Source organism: Bombina bombina, chromosome 1 (genome assembly GCF_027579735.1).
Source record: "Bombina bombina isolate aBomBom1 chromosome 1, aBomBom1.pri, whole genome shotgun sequence".
Classification (NCBI taxonomy): domain Eukaryota; kingdom Metazoa; phylum Chordata; class Amphibia; order Anura; family Bombinatoridae; genus Bombina; species Bombina bombina.
Window position 1 is genome coordinate 1,042,685,829 of NC_069499.1, and position 17,249 is coordinate 1,042,703,077.

General features: G+C 38.9%; 1 protein-coding gene across 1 annotated transcript in view; it reads right to left on the reverse strand.

The window, feature by feature from the left end:
* The window catches only part of LOC128662824 (protein MTSS 1), a 734,156-nt gene that overhangs the window by 71,267 nt on the left and 645,640 nt on the right, over positions 1 to 17,249 (reverse strand). The window contains exon 9 of the mRNA XM_053716804.1: positions 3,681 to 3,707. Within this exon, the coding sequence (XP_053572779.1) occupies positions 3,681 to 3,707 (27 nt within the window). The remainder of the gene's footprint in view (positions 1 to 3,680; positions 3,708 to 17,249) is intronic.

Consider the following 17,249-nt stretch of genomic DNA (forward strand, 5'->3'; position numbering starts at 1 on the left):
CATTCCCCCGGACAAAAGGATTGTGCTTCCCAGTTGTCCACACCCGGGATGTGGATCGCTGACAGCGAGCATTGTGGGCCTTCCGCCCATACCAGAATCTGAGATACTTCCCTCATTGCTAGGGAGCTCCTCATTCCCCGATGGTTGATGTAAGCCACCGAGGTCATGTTGTCTGATTGAAATCTGATAAACTGGGACGAACCCAGAAGAAGCCAAGCCTTCAGAGCATTGAAGATCATTTGAAGTTCCAAAATGTTGATCAGGAGAAGAGATTCCTCTCTAACCCACAGGCCCTATGCCCTCCTGGCACCCCAAACAGCTCCCCATCCTGATAGACTTGCGTCCGTAGTCACAATCTCCCAGGATGGTCTCAAGAAGGATGTCCCTTGGGAAAGGTGATCTGGACAGAGCCATCAGGAGAGCGATTCTGTCGACCGGTTGTCCAGAGAAAATCGGTTGTGACAGATCTGAGAGGTCGCCGTTCCACTGACTCAGCATGCACAGCTGAAGAAGTCTCAGATGGAATCTGGCGAATGGGATGATGTCTATGCTGGACACCATGAGCCTAATTACCTCCATACACCAAGCCACAGAGGGCCTTAAGGAGATCTGTAGGGCAAGACAATTGGAAGTAATTTTGCAACGTCTCTGGTCTGTAAGAAATATCCTCATAGATATGGAATCTATAATCGTACCCAGGAATTCCACCCTGGTACTGGGAACCAGAGAGCTCTTTTCTAAGTTTATCTTCCATCCATGAGATCGAAGTAGAAGAGCACTTGAGTGGTCCTCTGCCAGCCAACAGGATGGAGCCTGAACCAGGATGTCGTCCAAGTATGGTGCTACTGCTATACCTCTGGTTCTCGCCACCGCGAGTAGAGCCCCCAGAACATATGTAAAGACTCTTGGGGCAGTAGCTAGACCAAATGGAAGTGCAACAAACTGGAAGTGCTGGTCCAGACAAACTAATCTTAAGAACTTGAAGTGATCCTTGTGTATTGGAACATGAAGGTAAGCATCCATCAAGTCTATCGTAGTCATGAACTGTCCCCCTTAAAATGGGCAGAATGGACCTTATCGTCTCCATCTTGAACGATGGGACAGACAGGAACTTGTTTAAGCACTTTAGGTCCAGAATCGGGCGAAAGGTACCCTCCTTCTTTGGGACCACAAAAAGGTTTGAGTAGTACCCCAGACCTCTCTCTGCTAGAGGTACCGGTAGAATTAGTCCCAGGGAGGAGAGATCCCTCAGGCACCCTAGAAAAGCTTCTCATTTTTCTGGTCTTGAAGAGAGGTTTGATAAGAGGAATCTGCCCCTGGGTGGATGAAATTTGAAACTGATTCTGTATCCCTGAGCAATGACCTTGTTCTGCTTGGATTTATTCCAACAAACATTGTAGGGAACAGCACGGTTTCCAAGTTCCCTTGGACTGTTCAGGCTTTGCGGAAGGCTGCTGGTGTTGGGATTTATCCAAACGAAAGGGACGAAAATTAGGACCCTGTCTTCTTATCCTGCGGTAGAAAGGCACCTTTGCCCCCAGTGACCGTGGATATGATTGAATCCAGGCCTGGACCAAAAATAATCTTCCCCTTAAATGGAAGGGAAAGTAATCTAGACTTTGAAGTCCTGTTCACAGACCAAGACTTCAGCCAGAGTGCCCTACGGGCTAGAACAGAAAAACCTGATGTCTTGGCATAAAAGCAGGTATTAGATTTTAGAAAAGAGAGAGTACCCTCTAACGTATCACAGTCCTCCATAGCTTGCGCTTTTAAAATGGATTATAGAAAAAGATAAATGGCACCTTTATACCCCCAATGGCTGGAGAATTCACCACCTCCTATGACCCAGGCTCCACAGAGAAACTGCTTTGTCTCCTGTAAACAGCAAGGTCAGGAAAGAGGAAATCAGTGTGACCACACCCGGTCATGTGGTGCGCCATGCAGGACTGCCCCTGCTCCTGGAAGAAGCGTGAAAAATCTAACAGACCGAACAGCTATCCAAAAGAAAGTGAAACCTGAATGTTCCAACATCTGCCTGACCCTCATCTCACACATGTCGCAGCATAAAGCATAATAAAGCAAATATGTGTAAATCCCCCTGTTCAATAATCCCCTTCCGGAGATATGAACCTTTGATTCCATACAGATAAAAAGGAGTCACACTGTGACCCTGTCTTCTTGCGTTATCATATGTGTATAAAAATGAAACTATCTTACCAGAATCTCTGCCGTGGAACAGGCACACAGCCTCTCAAGTTTGACAGTCTTATAGCATCGCTCCTGACATGGACTTGAGTGATAGAAGCAGGCAGTGCAACACGTCAACACTGATGACTTAGGAGCTGTTAATACGAGTCTGGATAGTTTCGCAGAAAGACTCTCCCTGCATCTCCAGACCCTAACCTTCGTCAATTCTCTCACTGAGAGGCTGACAAGACTACTTAAAACTTCAGTCCCATTCCGAAGGGTACTACCCTCCATAAGGAACTGCTCCGTAACTTCTGACACTTCCCTGCCATCCTCCTGTGACGAAAGGCACAGAATGACTAGGATATGAGTTTAGTGGGGGAGGTATTTAAGCCTTTGGCTGGAGTGTCTTTGCCTCCTCCTAGTGGCCAGGTTCTGTATTCCCACAAGTAATGAATGAAGCCGTGGACTCTCCTCATATTAAGAAGGGAAAAAAAAGTCAGGTGAATTTAGAGGTTATTCTAACACAATGATTGCTGAGGTTTAAAGGGACAGTCTAGTCAAAATTATAGGGCATGCAATTTTAAAAAACTTTCCAATTCACTTTTATCATAATATTTGCTTTGTTCTCTTGGTATTCTTAGTTGAAAGCTAAGCCTAGGTAGGCTCATATGCTAATTTCTAAGCCCTTGAAGGATGCCTTTTATCTCAATGCATTTGACAGATTTTCACAGCTACAGGGCATTAATTCATGTGTGCCATATAGATAACATTGTAATCACAAGAAATTTATTTTTGGGACGTTAATATTACAACTTTGTGTCTAATATACGACCATTGCTTTGCTTGTTATGCTAGTACCCCTTTTATGATAAGGGTTATATTGTCAAAATCACATTTACATACTAACGATCACTGTTATTTTGAGTTTCTGGCCTAGGAATCACTTTATTTTTTTTTTTATTTAATATTCCTTAAACTATCACTATTTGGATCATTTATATACACTATATATTTATATTTATAGTGTTAGCTACCATCAGATCACTGGCGCACTAATTATATATTTTTATATTTTTTGATTAAACATTGTACATACTTATGAGATAGCACTGATTGGCTAAAATGCAAGTCTGTCAAAAGAACTGAAATAAGGGGGCAGTTTGCAGAGGTTTAGATACAGGGTAATCACAGAGGTAAAAAGTATATTAATATAACTGTGTTGGTTATGCAAAACATAAGAATGGGTAATAAATGATCTATCTTCTTAAACAATAAAAATTCCGGAGTAGACTGTCCCTTTAAGGTACAAATCAACAAAATTGGTATACAGGTTTCATTGTGATATAAATATAAATGTTTAAAATAAAATCTTTGATTATGTCTTGTCCACTAATGTTCTGAAGATTTTTTTATTTTTGCAAATTACATAGAACTGTAACAAATATGATTGCAACAGTTTAGTCCTACTTATTTAGAAAGCAAATGCTTACCAAAAAGAGTAGGATCCTTCTTTAATGCTGTGGAAAGAATGCACATAAGTTGGTTGATGAGAGAACGCATTAAGCAAAGTTGAAAACATCCTTTACGGAAAGAAAGAAAAAACATAATTTATGTAAGAACTTACCTGATAAATTCATTTCTTTCATATTAGCAAGAGTCCATGAGCTAGTGACGTATGGGATATACATTCCTACCAGGAGGGGCAAAGTTTCCCAAACCTCAAAATGCCTACAAATACACCCCTCACCACACCCACAAATCAGTTTAACGAATAGCCAAGAAGTGGGGTGATAAGAAAAAAAGTGCGAAAGCATAAAAAATAAGGAATTGGAATAATTGTGCTTTATACAAAAAAATCATAACCACCACAAAAAAAAGGTGGGCCTCATGGACTCTTGCTAATATGAAAGAAATGAATTTATCAGGTAAGTTCTTACATAAATTATGTTTTCTTTCATGTAATTAGCAAGAGTCAATGAGCTAGTATGGGATAATAAATACCCAAGATGTGGAGCTTCCACGCAAGAGTCACTAGAGAAAGAGGGATAAAATAAAGACAGCCAATTCCGCTGAAAAAATAATCCACACCCCAAAATAAAGTTTAAATCTTATAATGAAAAAAACTGAAATTATAAGCAGAAGAATCAAAGATTTTAACCAAGATGCCAAAGAAATGGCAGAGGCCTTCTGACCTTTCCTAGAACCGGAAAAGATAACAAATAGACTAGAAGTCTTTCGGAAATCCTTAGTAGCTTCAACATAATATTTCAAAGCTCTAACTACATCCAAAGAATGCAACGATCTTTCCTTAGAATTCTTAGGATTAGGACACAACAAAGGAACCACAATTTCTCTACTAATGTTGTTAGAGTTCACAACTTTAGGTAAAAATTTAAATGAAGTTCGCAACACCGCCTTATCCTGATGAAAAATCAGAAAAGGAGTTTCACAAGAAAGAGAAGATAACTCTGAAACTCTTCTAGCAGAAGAGATGGCCAAAAGGAACAAGACTTTCCAAGAAAGTAATTTAATGTCCAGAGAATGCATAGGTTCAAACGGAGGAGCTTGTAAAGCTCCCAGAACCAAATTCAAACTCCAAGGAGGAGAGATTGACTTAATGACAGGTTTGATACGAACCAAAGTCTGAACAAAACAATGAATATCAGGAAGATTAGCAATCTTTCTGTGAAACACAGAAAGAGCAGAAATTTGTCCTTTCAAAGAACTTGCAGACAAACCTTTATCCAGACCATCCTGAAGAAATTGTAAAATTCTAGGAATTCTAAAAGAATGCCAGGAAAAATGATGAGAAGAGCACCAAGAAATGTAAGTCTTCCAGACTCGATAATATATCTTCCTAGATACAGTTTTACGAGCCTGTAACACAGTATTAATTACGGAGTCAGAGAAACCTCTATGACTGAGACTCAAGCGTTCAATCTCCATACCTTCAAATTTAAGGATTTGAGATCCTGATGGAAAAAAGGACCTTGCGATAGAAGGTCTGGTCTTAACGGAAGAGTCTACGGTTGGCAAGTAGCCATCCGAACAAGATCCGCATACCAAAACCTGTGAGACCAGCAAAACAAACGAACGCTCCTTTAGAATCTTGGAAATCACTCTTGGAAGAAGAACTAGAGGCGGAAAGATATAAGCAGGATGATACTTCCAAGGAAGTGACAATGCATCCACTGCTTCCGCCTGAGGATCCCTGGATCTGGACAGATACCTGGGAAGCTTCTTGTTTAGATGAGAAGCCATCAGATCTATTTCTGGAAATCCCCAGATTTGAGCAATCTGAAGAAATACTTCTGGGTGAAGAGACCATTTGCCCGGATGTAATGTTTGGCGACTGAGATAATCTGCTTCCCAATTGTCTATACCTGGGATGTGAACCGCAGAAATTAGACAGGAGCTGGATTCCGCCCATACAAGTATTCAAGATACTTCTTTCATAGCCAGAGGACTGTGAGTCCCTCCTTGATGATTGACATATGCCACGGTTGTGACATTGTCCGTCTGAAAACAAATGAATGACTCTCTCTTTAGAAGAGGCCACGACTGAAGAGCTCTGAAAATCGCAAGGAGTTCAAAAATGTTGATTGGTAATCTCGCCTCCTGAGATTCCCAAACCCCCTGCGCTGTCAGAGACCCCCATACAGCTCCCCAACCTGTCAGACTTGCATCTGTTGAGATCCCAGTCCAGGTCGGAAGAACAAAAGAAGCCCCCTGAACTAAACGATGGTGATCTGTCCACCACGTCAGAGAGTGTGTTACGTTCGGTTTTAAAGATATTAATTGTGATATCTTTGTATAATCCCTGCACCACTGGTTCAGCATACAGAGCTGAAGAGGTCGCATGTGAAAACGAGCAAAGGGGATCGCGTCCGATGCAGCAGTCATAAGACCTAGAATTTCCATGCATAAGGCTACCGAAGGGAATGATTGAGACTGAAGGCTTCGACAGGCTGAAACCAATTTCAGACGTCTCTTGTCCGTCAATGACAGAGTCATGGACACTGAATCTATCTGGAAACCTAAAAAGGTTACCCTTGTCTGAGGAATCAATGAACTCTTTGGTAAATTGATCCTCCAAACATGTTCTTGAAGAAACGATTCAAGTCGATTCGTATGAGATTTTGCTAAATGTGAAGACTGAGCAAGTACCAACATATCGTCCAAATAAGGAAATACCACAATACCCTGTTCTCTGATTACAGATAGTAGGGCACCGAGAACCTTTATAAAAATCCTTGGAGCTGTTGCTAAGCCAAAAGGCAGAGCCACAAACTGGTAATGCTTCTCTAGAAAAGAGAATCTCAGAAACTGAAAGTGATCTGGATGAATCGGAATATGCAGATATGCATCTTGTAAATCTATTGTGGACATATAATGCCCTTGCTGAACAAAAGGCAGACTAGTCCTTATAGTTACCATTTTGAATGTTGGTATTCTTACACAACGATTCAATATCTTTAAATCCAGTACTGGTCTGAAGGAATTCTCCTTCTTTGGTACAATGAATAGATTTGAGTAAAACCCCAGACCCTGTTCCAGAACTGGAACTGGCACAATTACTCCAGCCAACTCTAGATCTGAAACACATTTCAGAAACGCTTGAGCCTTCACTGGATTTATTGGAACGCGAGAAAGAAAAAATCTTCTTGCAGGAGGCCTCATCTTGAAACCTATTCTGTACCCTTGAGAAACAATGTTCTGAATCCAAAGACTGTGAATCGAATTGATCCAAATTTCTTTGAAAAATCGTAATCTGCCCCCTACCAGCTGGGCTGGAATGAGGGCCGCACCTTCATGTGGACTTGGGAGCTGGCTTTGGCTTTCTAAAAGGCTTGGATTTATTCCAGACTGGAGATGGTTTCCAAACTGATACCGATCCTGTAGGGGAAGGATCAGACTTTTGTTCCTTATTGTGACGAAAGGAACGAAAACGATTAGCAGCCCTATATTTACCTTTAGATTTTTTATCCTGTGGTAAAAAAGTTCCTTTCCCCCCAGTAACAGTTGAAATAATAGAATCCAACTGTGAACCAAACAATTTATTACCTTGGAAAGAAAGGGAAAGCAAAGTTGACTTAGAAGACATATCTGCATTCCATGTTTTAAGCCATAAAGCTCTTCTAGCTAAAATAGCTAAAGACATATACCTGACATCAACCCTAATGATGTCAAAGATGGCATCACAAATAAAGTTATTAGCATGTTGAAGAAGATTAACAATGCTATGAGAATTATGATCTGTTACTTGTTGTGCTAAAGCCTCCAACCAGAAAGTTGAAGCTGCAGCAACATCCGCCAAAGATATAGCAGGCCTAAGAAGATTACCTGAACATAAATAAGCTTTTCTTAGAAAGGATTCAATTTTCCTATGTAAAGGATCCTTAAAGGAAGTACTATCTGCCGTAGGAATAGTAGTACGTTTAGCAAGAGTAGAGATAGCCCCATCCACCTTAGGGATTTTGTCCCAAAACTCTAATCTGTCAGATGGCACAGGATATAATTTCTTAAACCGTTTAGAAGGAGTAAATGAATTACCCAGATTATTCCATTCCCTGGAAATTACTTCAGAAATAGCATCAGGGACGGGAAAAACCTCCGGAATAACTACAGGAGATTTAAAAACAGTGTTTAAACGATTAGATTTAGTAACAAGAGGACCAGATTCCTCTATTTCTAATGCAATTAAGACTTCTTTAAGTAAAGAACGAATAAATTCCATTTTAAATAAATATGAAGATTTATCAGTGTCAATCTCTGAAACAGAATCCTCTGAACCAGACAAATCATAATCAGAAACAGAATCAGAATGATGATGTTCATTTAAAAATTCATCTGGAAAATGAGAAGTTTTAAAAGACTTTTTACGTTTACTGGAAGGAGGAATAACAGACATAGCCTTCCTAATAGATTTTTAAATCTCTTATATTAACAGGAACACCCTGAGTATTAGATGTTGATGGAACAGCAACAGATAATGGAACATTACTAAAGGAAATGTTATCTGCATTAGCAAGTTTATCATGACATTCATCACAAACAACAGCCGGAGGGACAGTTACTAAAAGTTTACAGCAAATACACTTAACTTTGGTAGATCCAGCATCAGGCATCGATTTTCCAGAAGTAGCTTCTGATTCAGGGTCAATCTGAGACATCTTAATGTGGAGACAATAATGACGCCCATATTTTTTAGCGCCAAAAAAGACGCCCACATTATTTGGCGCCTAAATGTCTTGGCGCCAAAAATGACGCCACATCCGGTGACGCCGACATTTTTGGCGCAAAAACGTCAAAAACATGACGCAACTTCCGGTGACAAGTATGACGCCGGAAATGACAAAGAAATTTTTTTTGCGCCAAAAAAGTCAGCGCCAAGAATGACGCAATAAAATGAAGCATTTTCAGCCCCTGCGAGCCTAAATGCCCACAGGAAAAAAGTCAAATTTTAAGGTAAGAAAAATGTAATAATTCATATGCATTATCCCAAATAATGAAACTGACTGTCTGAAATAAGGAATATTGAACATCCTGAATCAAGGCAAATAAATGTTTAAACACATATATTTAGAACTTTATATAAAAGTGCCCAACCATAGCTTAGAGTGTCACAAAAAAATAAGACTTACTTACCCCAGGACACTCATCTACATATAGTAGAAAGCCAAACCAGTATTGAAACGAGAATCAGTAGAGGTAATGGTATATATAAGAGTATATCGTCAATCTGAAAAGGGAGGTAAGAGATGAATCTCTACGACCGATAACAGAGAACCTATGAAATAGACCCCGTAGAAGGAGATCATTGAATTCAAATAGGCAATACTCTCTTCACATCCCTCTGACATTCACTGCACACAGAGGAAAACCGGGCTCCAGCCTGCTGCAAAGCGCATATCAACGTAGAATCTAGCACAAACTTACTTCACCACCTCCATCGGAGGCAAAGTTTGTAAAACTGAATTGTGGGTGTGGTGAGGGGTGTATTTGTAGGCAAAAGTTTCCCAAACCTCAAAATGCCTATAAATACACCCCTCACCACACCCACAATTCAGTTTTACAAACTTTGCCTCCAATGGAGGTGGTGAAGTAAGTTTGTGCTAAGATTTCTACGTTGATATGCGCTTCTCAGCATTTTGAAGCCCGATTCCTCTCAAAGTACAGCGAATATCAGAGGGACGTGGAGAGTATCACCTATTGCATGCAATGATTTTCCTAACGGGGGTCTTTTTCATAGTTTCTCCGTTATTGGTCGTAGAGATTCATCTCCTACCTCCCTTTTCAGATCGACGATATACTCTCATATACCATTACCTCTACTGATAACTGTTTCAGTACTGGTTTGGCTATCTGCTATATGTGGATGGGTGTCTTTGGGTAAGTATGTTTTTATTACTTAAAACACCTTCAGCTATGGTTTGGCACTTTATGCATTTATATAAAGTTCTAAATATATGTATTGTACTTATATTTGCCATGAGTCAGGTTCATGTATTTCCTTTTGAAGATAGTCAGTTTCATATTTGGGGAAAGTTATATTAAGAAATATTTTAATCTTACCTGGGGATTAGTCTTTTTTTCAATTGACTACTTGGTTTCAAATTGCAGGCTGACTTAGGCTTGCGGGTGGGCCAAATGCTACACTTTATTGCGTCATTCTTGGCGCGATAATTTTTTGGCTCGAAAGGCACGTCCGTTGATGCAAGTTAGTCATTTCCGGCGTTGTAACCGACGCAGAGGTTTTACACAGGGTTGCGTCGTTAGTGACGCGAGTGTGTCATTTCTGGACATGGTTGGCACCAAAAAAAATTTACGTTACGGTGTGCGTCATACTTAGCGCCAAACTTTTTTCATTATTTATTTGCCCCATTGCTGTTTGCCTCTTGCATTTTTCTATCTCAGAGGGCTATGCTATTTGCATTTTTTCCCATTCCTGAAACTGTCATAAGGAAATTGATAATTTTGCTTTATATGTTGTTTTTTCTTTTACATTCTGCAAGATGTCTAAATCTGATCCTGCCTCAGAAGTATCTGTTGGAACTTTGCTGCCTGACATCGGTTCTACCAAAGCTAAGTGCATTTGTTGTAAAATTGTGGAGATTATATCTCGTAATGTCATTTGTATTAGTTGCCATGATAAACTTTTACATGCAGATAGTGTGTCCATCAGTAATAGTACATTGCCGGTTGCAGTTCCTTCAACTTCTAATGGACATGATATACCTATGAATTTTAAAGAATTTGTTATTGATTCTATTCAGAAGGCTTTGTCTGCATTTCCGCCTTCTAATAAGCGTAAGAGGTCTTTTAAAACTTCTCATAAAGTTGATGAAATTTCAAATGAACGACAACATAATGAATTATCCACCTCTGATAAGGATCTATCTGTTTCAGAAGATCCTTCCTCAGATATTGACACTGACAAATCTACTTATTTATTTAAAATGGAATATATGCGTTCTTTGTTAAAAGAAGTGTTAATTACTTTGGATATTGAGGAAGCTAGTCCTCTTGATATTAAAACCAGTAAACGTTTAAATTCTGTTTTTAAAACTCCTGTGGTTACTCCAGAGGTTTTTCCTATTCCTGATGTGATTTCTAAGGAATGGAATAAGCAGGGTACTCCTTTTAATCCTTCTGCAAGGTTTAAAAAATTGTATCCTTTACCAGCAATTTCAATAGAGTTTTGGGAAAAGATCCCCAAAGTTGGCTATTTCTACTCTTGCTAAACGAACCACTATTCCTATGGAAGATAGTACTTCCTTTAAAGATCCTTTAGATAGGAAGCTTGAATCTTATCTAAGGAAAGCCTATTTATATTCAGGTCATCTTCTTAGGCCTGCAATTTCTTTGGCTGATGTAGCAGCTGCTTCAACTTTTTGGTTGGAGAATTTAGCGCAACAAGAATTGGATTCTGACTTATGTAGCATTGTTCGTTTACTACAACATGCTAATCATTTTATTTGTGATGCAATTTTTGATATCAAAATTGATGTTAGATCCATGTCTTTAGTTATTTTAGCTAGAAGAGCTTTGTGGCTTAAATCTTGGAATGCTGATATGACATCTAAGTCTAGATTACTATGTCTTTCTTTCTAAAGTAATAATTTATTTGGTTTTCAGTTGGATTCTATTATTTCAACTTTTAGTGGGGGGAATGGAGTTTTTTTGCCTCAGGATAAAAAACCTAAGGGTAAATCTAAGGCTTCTAATCGTTTTCGTTCGTTTCGTCAAAATAAGGAACAAAAACCTAATCCTTACCCAAAGGAAACTGTTTCCAACTGTTTCCAATTCAAGCTGAAATAAATCCAAGCCTTTTAAGAAACCAAAGTCAGCCCCTAAATCCGCATGAAGGTGCGGCCCTCATTCAAGCTCAGCTGGTAGGGGGCAGATTAAGGTTTTTCAAGTATGTTTGGGCAAATTCTGTCCAAAATCGATGGATTCAGAGCATCGTCTCTCAGGGGTACCGAATAGGATTCAGAGTAAGACCTCCTGTGAGAAGATTTTTTCTCTCACGCATCCCAGTAAATCCAGTAAAAGCTCAGGCTTTCCTGAAGTGCGTTTCAGACCTGGAGGTTTCAGGGGTAATCATGCTGGTTCCTTTTCAGGAACAAGGTCTGGGGTTTTATTCAAATCTATTCATTGTCCCAAAGAAAGAAAATTCATTCAGACCAGTTCTGGATCTGAAAATTTTGAATCGTTATGTAAGAGTACCAACTTTCAAGATGGTGACTATAAGGACTATTCTGCCTTTTGTTCAGCAAGGACATTATATGTCTACAATAGACTTGCAGGATGCTTACCTTCATATTCCGATTCATCCAGAACATTATCAGTTCCTGATATTCTCTTTTCTAGACAAGCATTACCAATGTGTTGCTCTTCCATTTGGCCTAGCAACAGCTCCAAGAATCTTTTCAAAGGTTCTGGGTGCCCTACTCTCTGTAATCCGAGAACAGGGTATTGCGGTGTTTCCTTATTTGGACGATATCTTGGTACTAGCTTAGTCTTTACGTTCTGCAGAATCTCCCACGAATCAACTAGTGTTGTTTCTTTCGAAAACATGGTTGGAGGATCAATTTACCAAAAGGTTTCTTGATTCCTCAGACAAGGGTCACCTTTTTAGGTTACCAGATAGATTCAGTGTCCATGACTCTGTCTCTAAAAGACAAGAGACGTTTGAAATTGGTTGCAGCATGTCGGCACCTTCAGTCTCAGTCATTCCCTTCAGTGGCTATGTGCATGGAAGTTTTAGGCCTCATGACTGCAGCATCGGACGCAATTCCTTTTGCTCATTTTCACACGAGACCTCTCCAGCTTTGTATGCTGAATCAATGGTGCCGGGATTATACAAAGATATCACAATTAATATCCTTAAATCCCAATGTTCAACACTCTCTGACGTGGTGGTTAAATCACCAGCGTTTACTTCAAGAGGCCTCTTTTGTTCGGCTGACCTGGACTGTGATCACAACAGATGCAAGTCTTTCAGGTTGGGGAGCTGTCTGGGGATCTCTGAAAGCACAAGGGGTTTGGAAATCTCAAGAGGCGAGATTACCAATCAATATTTTAGAACTCCGTGCAATTCTCAGAGCTCTTCAGTTTTGGCCTCTGTTGAAGAGAGAACCATTCATTTGTTTTCAGACAGACAATATTACAACGGTGGCATATGTCAATCATCAGGGTGGGACTCACAGTCCCCAAGCTATGAAAGAAGTATCTCGGATACTTGTTTGGGCGGAATCCAGCTCCTGTAATTTCTGCGGTTCATATCCCAGGTGTAGACAATTGGGAGGCGCATTATCTCAGCCGTCAGACTTTACATCCAGGGGAGTGGTCACTCCATCCGGATATGTTTTCTCAGATTGTTCAGATGTGGGGTCTTCCAGAAATAGATATGATGGCTTCTCATCTAAACAAGAAACTTCCCAGATACCTGTCCAGGTCCAGGGATTCTCAGGCGGAAGCAGTGGATGCGCTGACACTTCCTTGGTGTTATCAACCTGCTTATATCTTCCCGCCTCTAGTTCTTCTTCCAAAAGTGATCTCCAAAATCATCATGGAGCAATCATTTGTGCTGCTGGTGGCTCCAGCATGGCCTCACAGGTTTGGTATGCGGATCTGTTTCGGATGTCCAGTTGCCAACCTTGGCCACTTCTGTTAAGGCCGGACCTACTGTCTCAAGGTCCGTTTTTCCATCAGGATCTCAAATCATTAAATTTGAAGGTATGGAAATTGAATGCTTAGTGCTAAGTCAGAGGTTTCTCTGACTCCGTAATTAAAACTATGTTACACGCTCGTAAATCTGTCTCTAGGAAGATTTATTATTGAGTTTGGAAGACTTACATTTCATGGTGTTCTTCTCATAAATTCTCTTGGCATTCTTTTAGAACTCCTAGAATTTTACAGTTTCTTCAGGATGGTTTGGATAAAGGTTTGTCTGCAATTACTTTGAAGGGACAAATCTCTGCTCTGTTTTATTTCACAGAAAGTTTGCTACTCTTCCTGATATTCACTGTTTTGTTCAGGCTTTAGTTCGTATTAACAACATTAGTAGAGAAATTGTGGTCCCTTCCTTGTGTCCTAATCCTAAGAATTCTTTGGAAAAATCCTTACATTCTTTGGATGTGGCGAGAGCTTTGAAATATTATGTTGAAGCTACTAAAGATTTCAGAAAGACTTCTAGTCTATTTGTAATATTCTCTGGATCTAGGAAAGGTCAGAAGGCTTCTGCTATTTCCTTGGCCTCTTGGTTAATGCTTTTGATTTATGAAGCTTATTTAGAGTCGGGTCAGGCCCTGCCTAAGAGAATTACAGCTCATTCTACTAGATCAGTCTCCACTTCGTGGGCTTTTAAGAATGAAGCTTCAGTTGATCAGATTTGCAAAGCGGCAACTTGGTCCTCTTTGCATATATTTACTAAATTCTACCGTTTTGATGTATTTGCTTCTTCAGAAGCAGTTTTTGGTAGAAAAGTTCTTCAGGCAGCTGTTTCAGTTTGATTCTTCTGCTGATGTTTTAAGTTTTTCTTTTCTTCATGAGAATAACTTATATTTTGGGTTGTGGATTAATTTTTCAGCATATGGCTGTTTATTTTTATCCCTCCCTCTCTAGTGACTCTTGCGTGGAGTTCCACATCTTGGGTATTTGATATCCCATACGTCACTAGCTCATGGACTCTTGCCAATTACATGAAAGAAAATATAATTTATGTAAGAACTTACCTGATAAATTCATTTCTTTCATATTGGCAAAAGTCCATGAAACCCACCCTTTTCTTATGGTGGTCATGATTTTTTTTTGTATAAAGCACAATTATTTCCAGATTCCTTTGTTGATGCTTTTTACTCCTTTCTTTATCACCCCACTACTTGGCTATTCATTAAACTGAACTGTGGGTGTGGTGAGGGGTGTATTTATAGGCATTTTGAGGTTTGGGAAACTTTGCCCCTCCTGGTAGGATTGTATATCCCATACGTCACTAGCTCATGGACTCTAGCCAATATGAAAGAAATGAATTTATCAGGTAAGTTCTTACATAAATTACGTTTTTCTTCTGAGCAGACATTGTTTTCTACCAATCTAATTAAAAGGACACTAAGATTAAAATTAAACTTTTATTATTCAGATACAGCATGTATTTTTGAAAATATTTTCAATTTACTTCCATTATCAAATTGTGCACAGTCCTTTTATATGCACACTGAGATACCAGCTACTAATGAGTTCATAGAGTATACATATTGCAGTCTATAAATCTGCTGATGGCTGTCACATGATACAGGGGGCAGGGAAATGGAATAAACTTTTAAAATTTGTCAGAAAAATAAAAATACTGCTCATTTGAAAATTAAGAGTCTGTGCTATTGCTTTGTCTTTTAATTCAACATTTGTTGATTATGCAATTCTACTGTATTTAATGGTTCTTTAATTATTATTAAAGTGTCAGTAAACCTAAAATATAATGTTATATAATTCTGAGTGATAGCAAAAATGCTTAAAAAATCTGTTACTTTTGGTAAATTTTCCTCTATAATTCCTGGTCCTGATGGGGTTAATGCATTGCAATTTCCCCTTTAGTAATATGACAGGCTTGTGCAGACCCTTCCATTTTGCTTTAGTGGTTTATCTTTGGAACTGGCCTAGCTGTAAGGAATTATTTCCATATTGCCATTGTGAGAGGAAACACAATTTATTACTTACATTTCTAACTTCAGATTGTAAGCACAGGAAGACTTATCAAGGTGTGTCTATGGATGGTGCCCGACCGTGCCATAACACTAAGTGTAGCTCGCTCCTGCTGTCAGACAGAGCAGGAGCGAGCTGCACTTAGTGTTATTGCGCGGTCGGGCCGGGCTGAGACTATACAGCTGGCCCGATGCGCTATGTAATAAAAACAGACCCGCTCAGCAGAGTACAGAGAGCGGTTCTGAAAAACTGGCATATTTTAAAAAAATTAAAAGGGAATATAAGGTTTAATAACGATAGCACTAATATAATGTTATATAATTCTGCACTATGTGCAGAATTATATAACATATTTTAGGTTTACTGTCCCTTTAATTATAGTAAAAATGAAAATATTTTAAACCGTCTCAAATGTCATCATTTAGTAAACTTTTGATTTTGCCAAGATTATGGATGTAGTTATTAAACGTGTGCACAATTTCAACCCTCACATAACTGTCAGGAACAAAAAAAACTTTCTTGGTGACCAAAGAACCCAACATATGATAAAAAAAAAACCCCTAATCTTTACTTACTAATAAATTCCTTCCATGTTCATATTTGACAGCACTCAACAAAGATTACATCATTTTGGGTAAGCAGTTCCATGACTACTTGTACAAGGTAAAAACCTCATTAAGTTTAAAGTCTTTAGGCTCATCCTCTTCTATAAATACCTTTCTCCTCCTTGACATCAAATGCCAACAGCTTAAAGAGCAAAAAACTAGAGAAAATTAGCCAATAGAGAAACCATGAAAACCTAGAACCCTGCACAATCCATAGACACACCTTGATAAGTCTTCCTGTGCTTACAATCTGAAGTTAGAAATGTAAGTAATAAATTGTGTTTCCTCTCACAATGGCAACATGGAAATAATTCCTTACAGCTAGGCCAGTTCCAAAGATAAACCACTAAAGCAAAATGGAAGGGTCTGCACAAGCCTGTCATATTACTAAAGGGGAAATTGCAATGCATTAACCCCATCAGGACCAGGAATTATAGAGGAAAAATTACCAAAAGTAACAGATTTTTTAAGCATTTTTGCTATCACTCAATTTAAACAGAAATAGAGCCGTATATACTTCAGGAAAGCTCTTTTTTGGCCAGAACAGACTTAAAGGGACACTAAACCTAAAAAGTTCTATAAAAAAAATCAGTTCCAGAATACAATTTTAAACATTCCATTTTACTTCTATTATTTAATTTGCTTCATTTTTTAGATATCCTTTGCTGAAGAAATAGCAACACATGGGTGAGCCAATCACACGAGGCAGCCACCAATCAGCAGCTACTGAGCCTATCTAGATATGCTTTATGGCAAAGAATATCAAGAGAATAAAGCAAAATAGATAAAAGAAGTAAATTAGAAAGTTGTTTTAAATTGCATGCTCTTTCTAAAAAATGAAAGAAAATGTTTTTGTTTCATGTCCCTTTAAGTATAGAAAAATCTTATAAAGAAATGGGAATAACGTAAAATATTTAATTAATAAATCTATTTAAGGAACAGTCCACTCAAGGAATGGATCATTTTATTCAATAAAAAACAAACACCCCCCCCCCCCCAAATAACTGACAACCACCAACAGAACCCACAGGGGAACCTCAGGGTTGTTGTGCTACAAGGGAACCAGTGTGTATATCTGTATGGTAAAGATCACCTAAAAATTGTTCCCAATAAAACCTTATTGATGAAACTAAGCTGCCTTATGAGTCTCAAAGGGACAGTAAAGTAAAAATTAAACTTGTCTGATTCAGATAAAACAACTCTCCAATTATATATATATATTTTCCCAGCAGCAAACCAGTACTGGGAGCT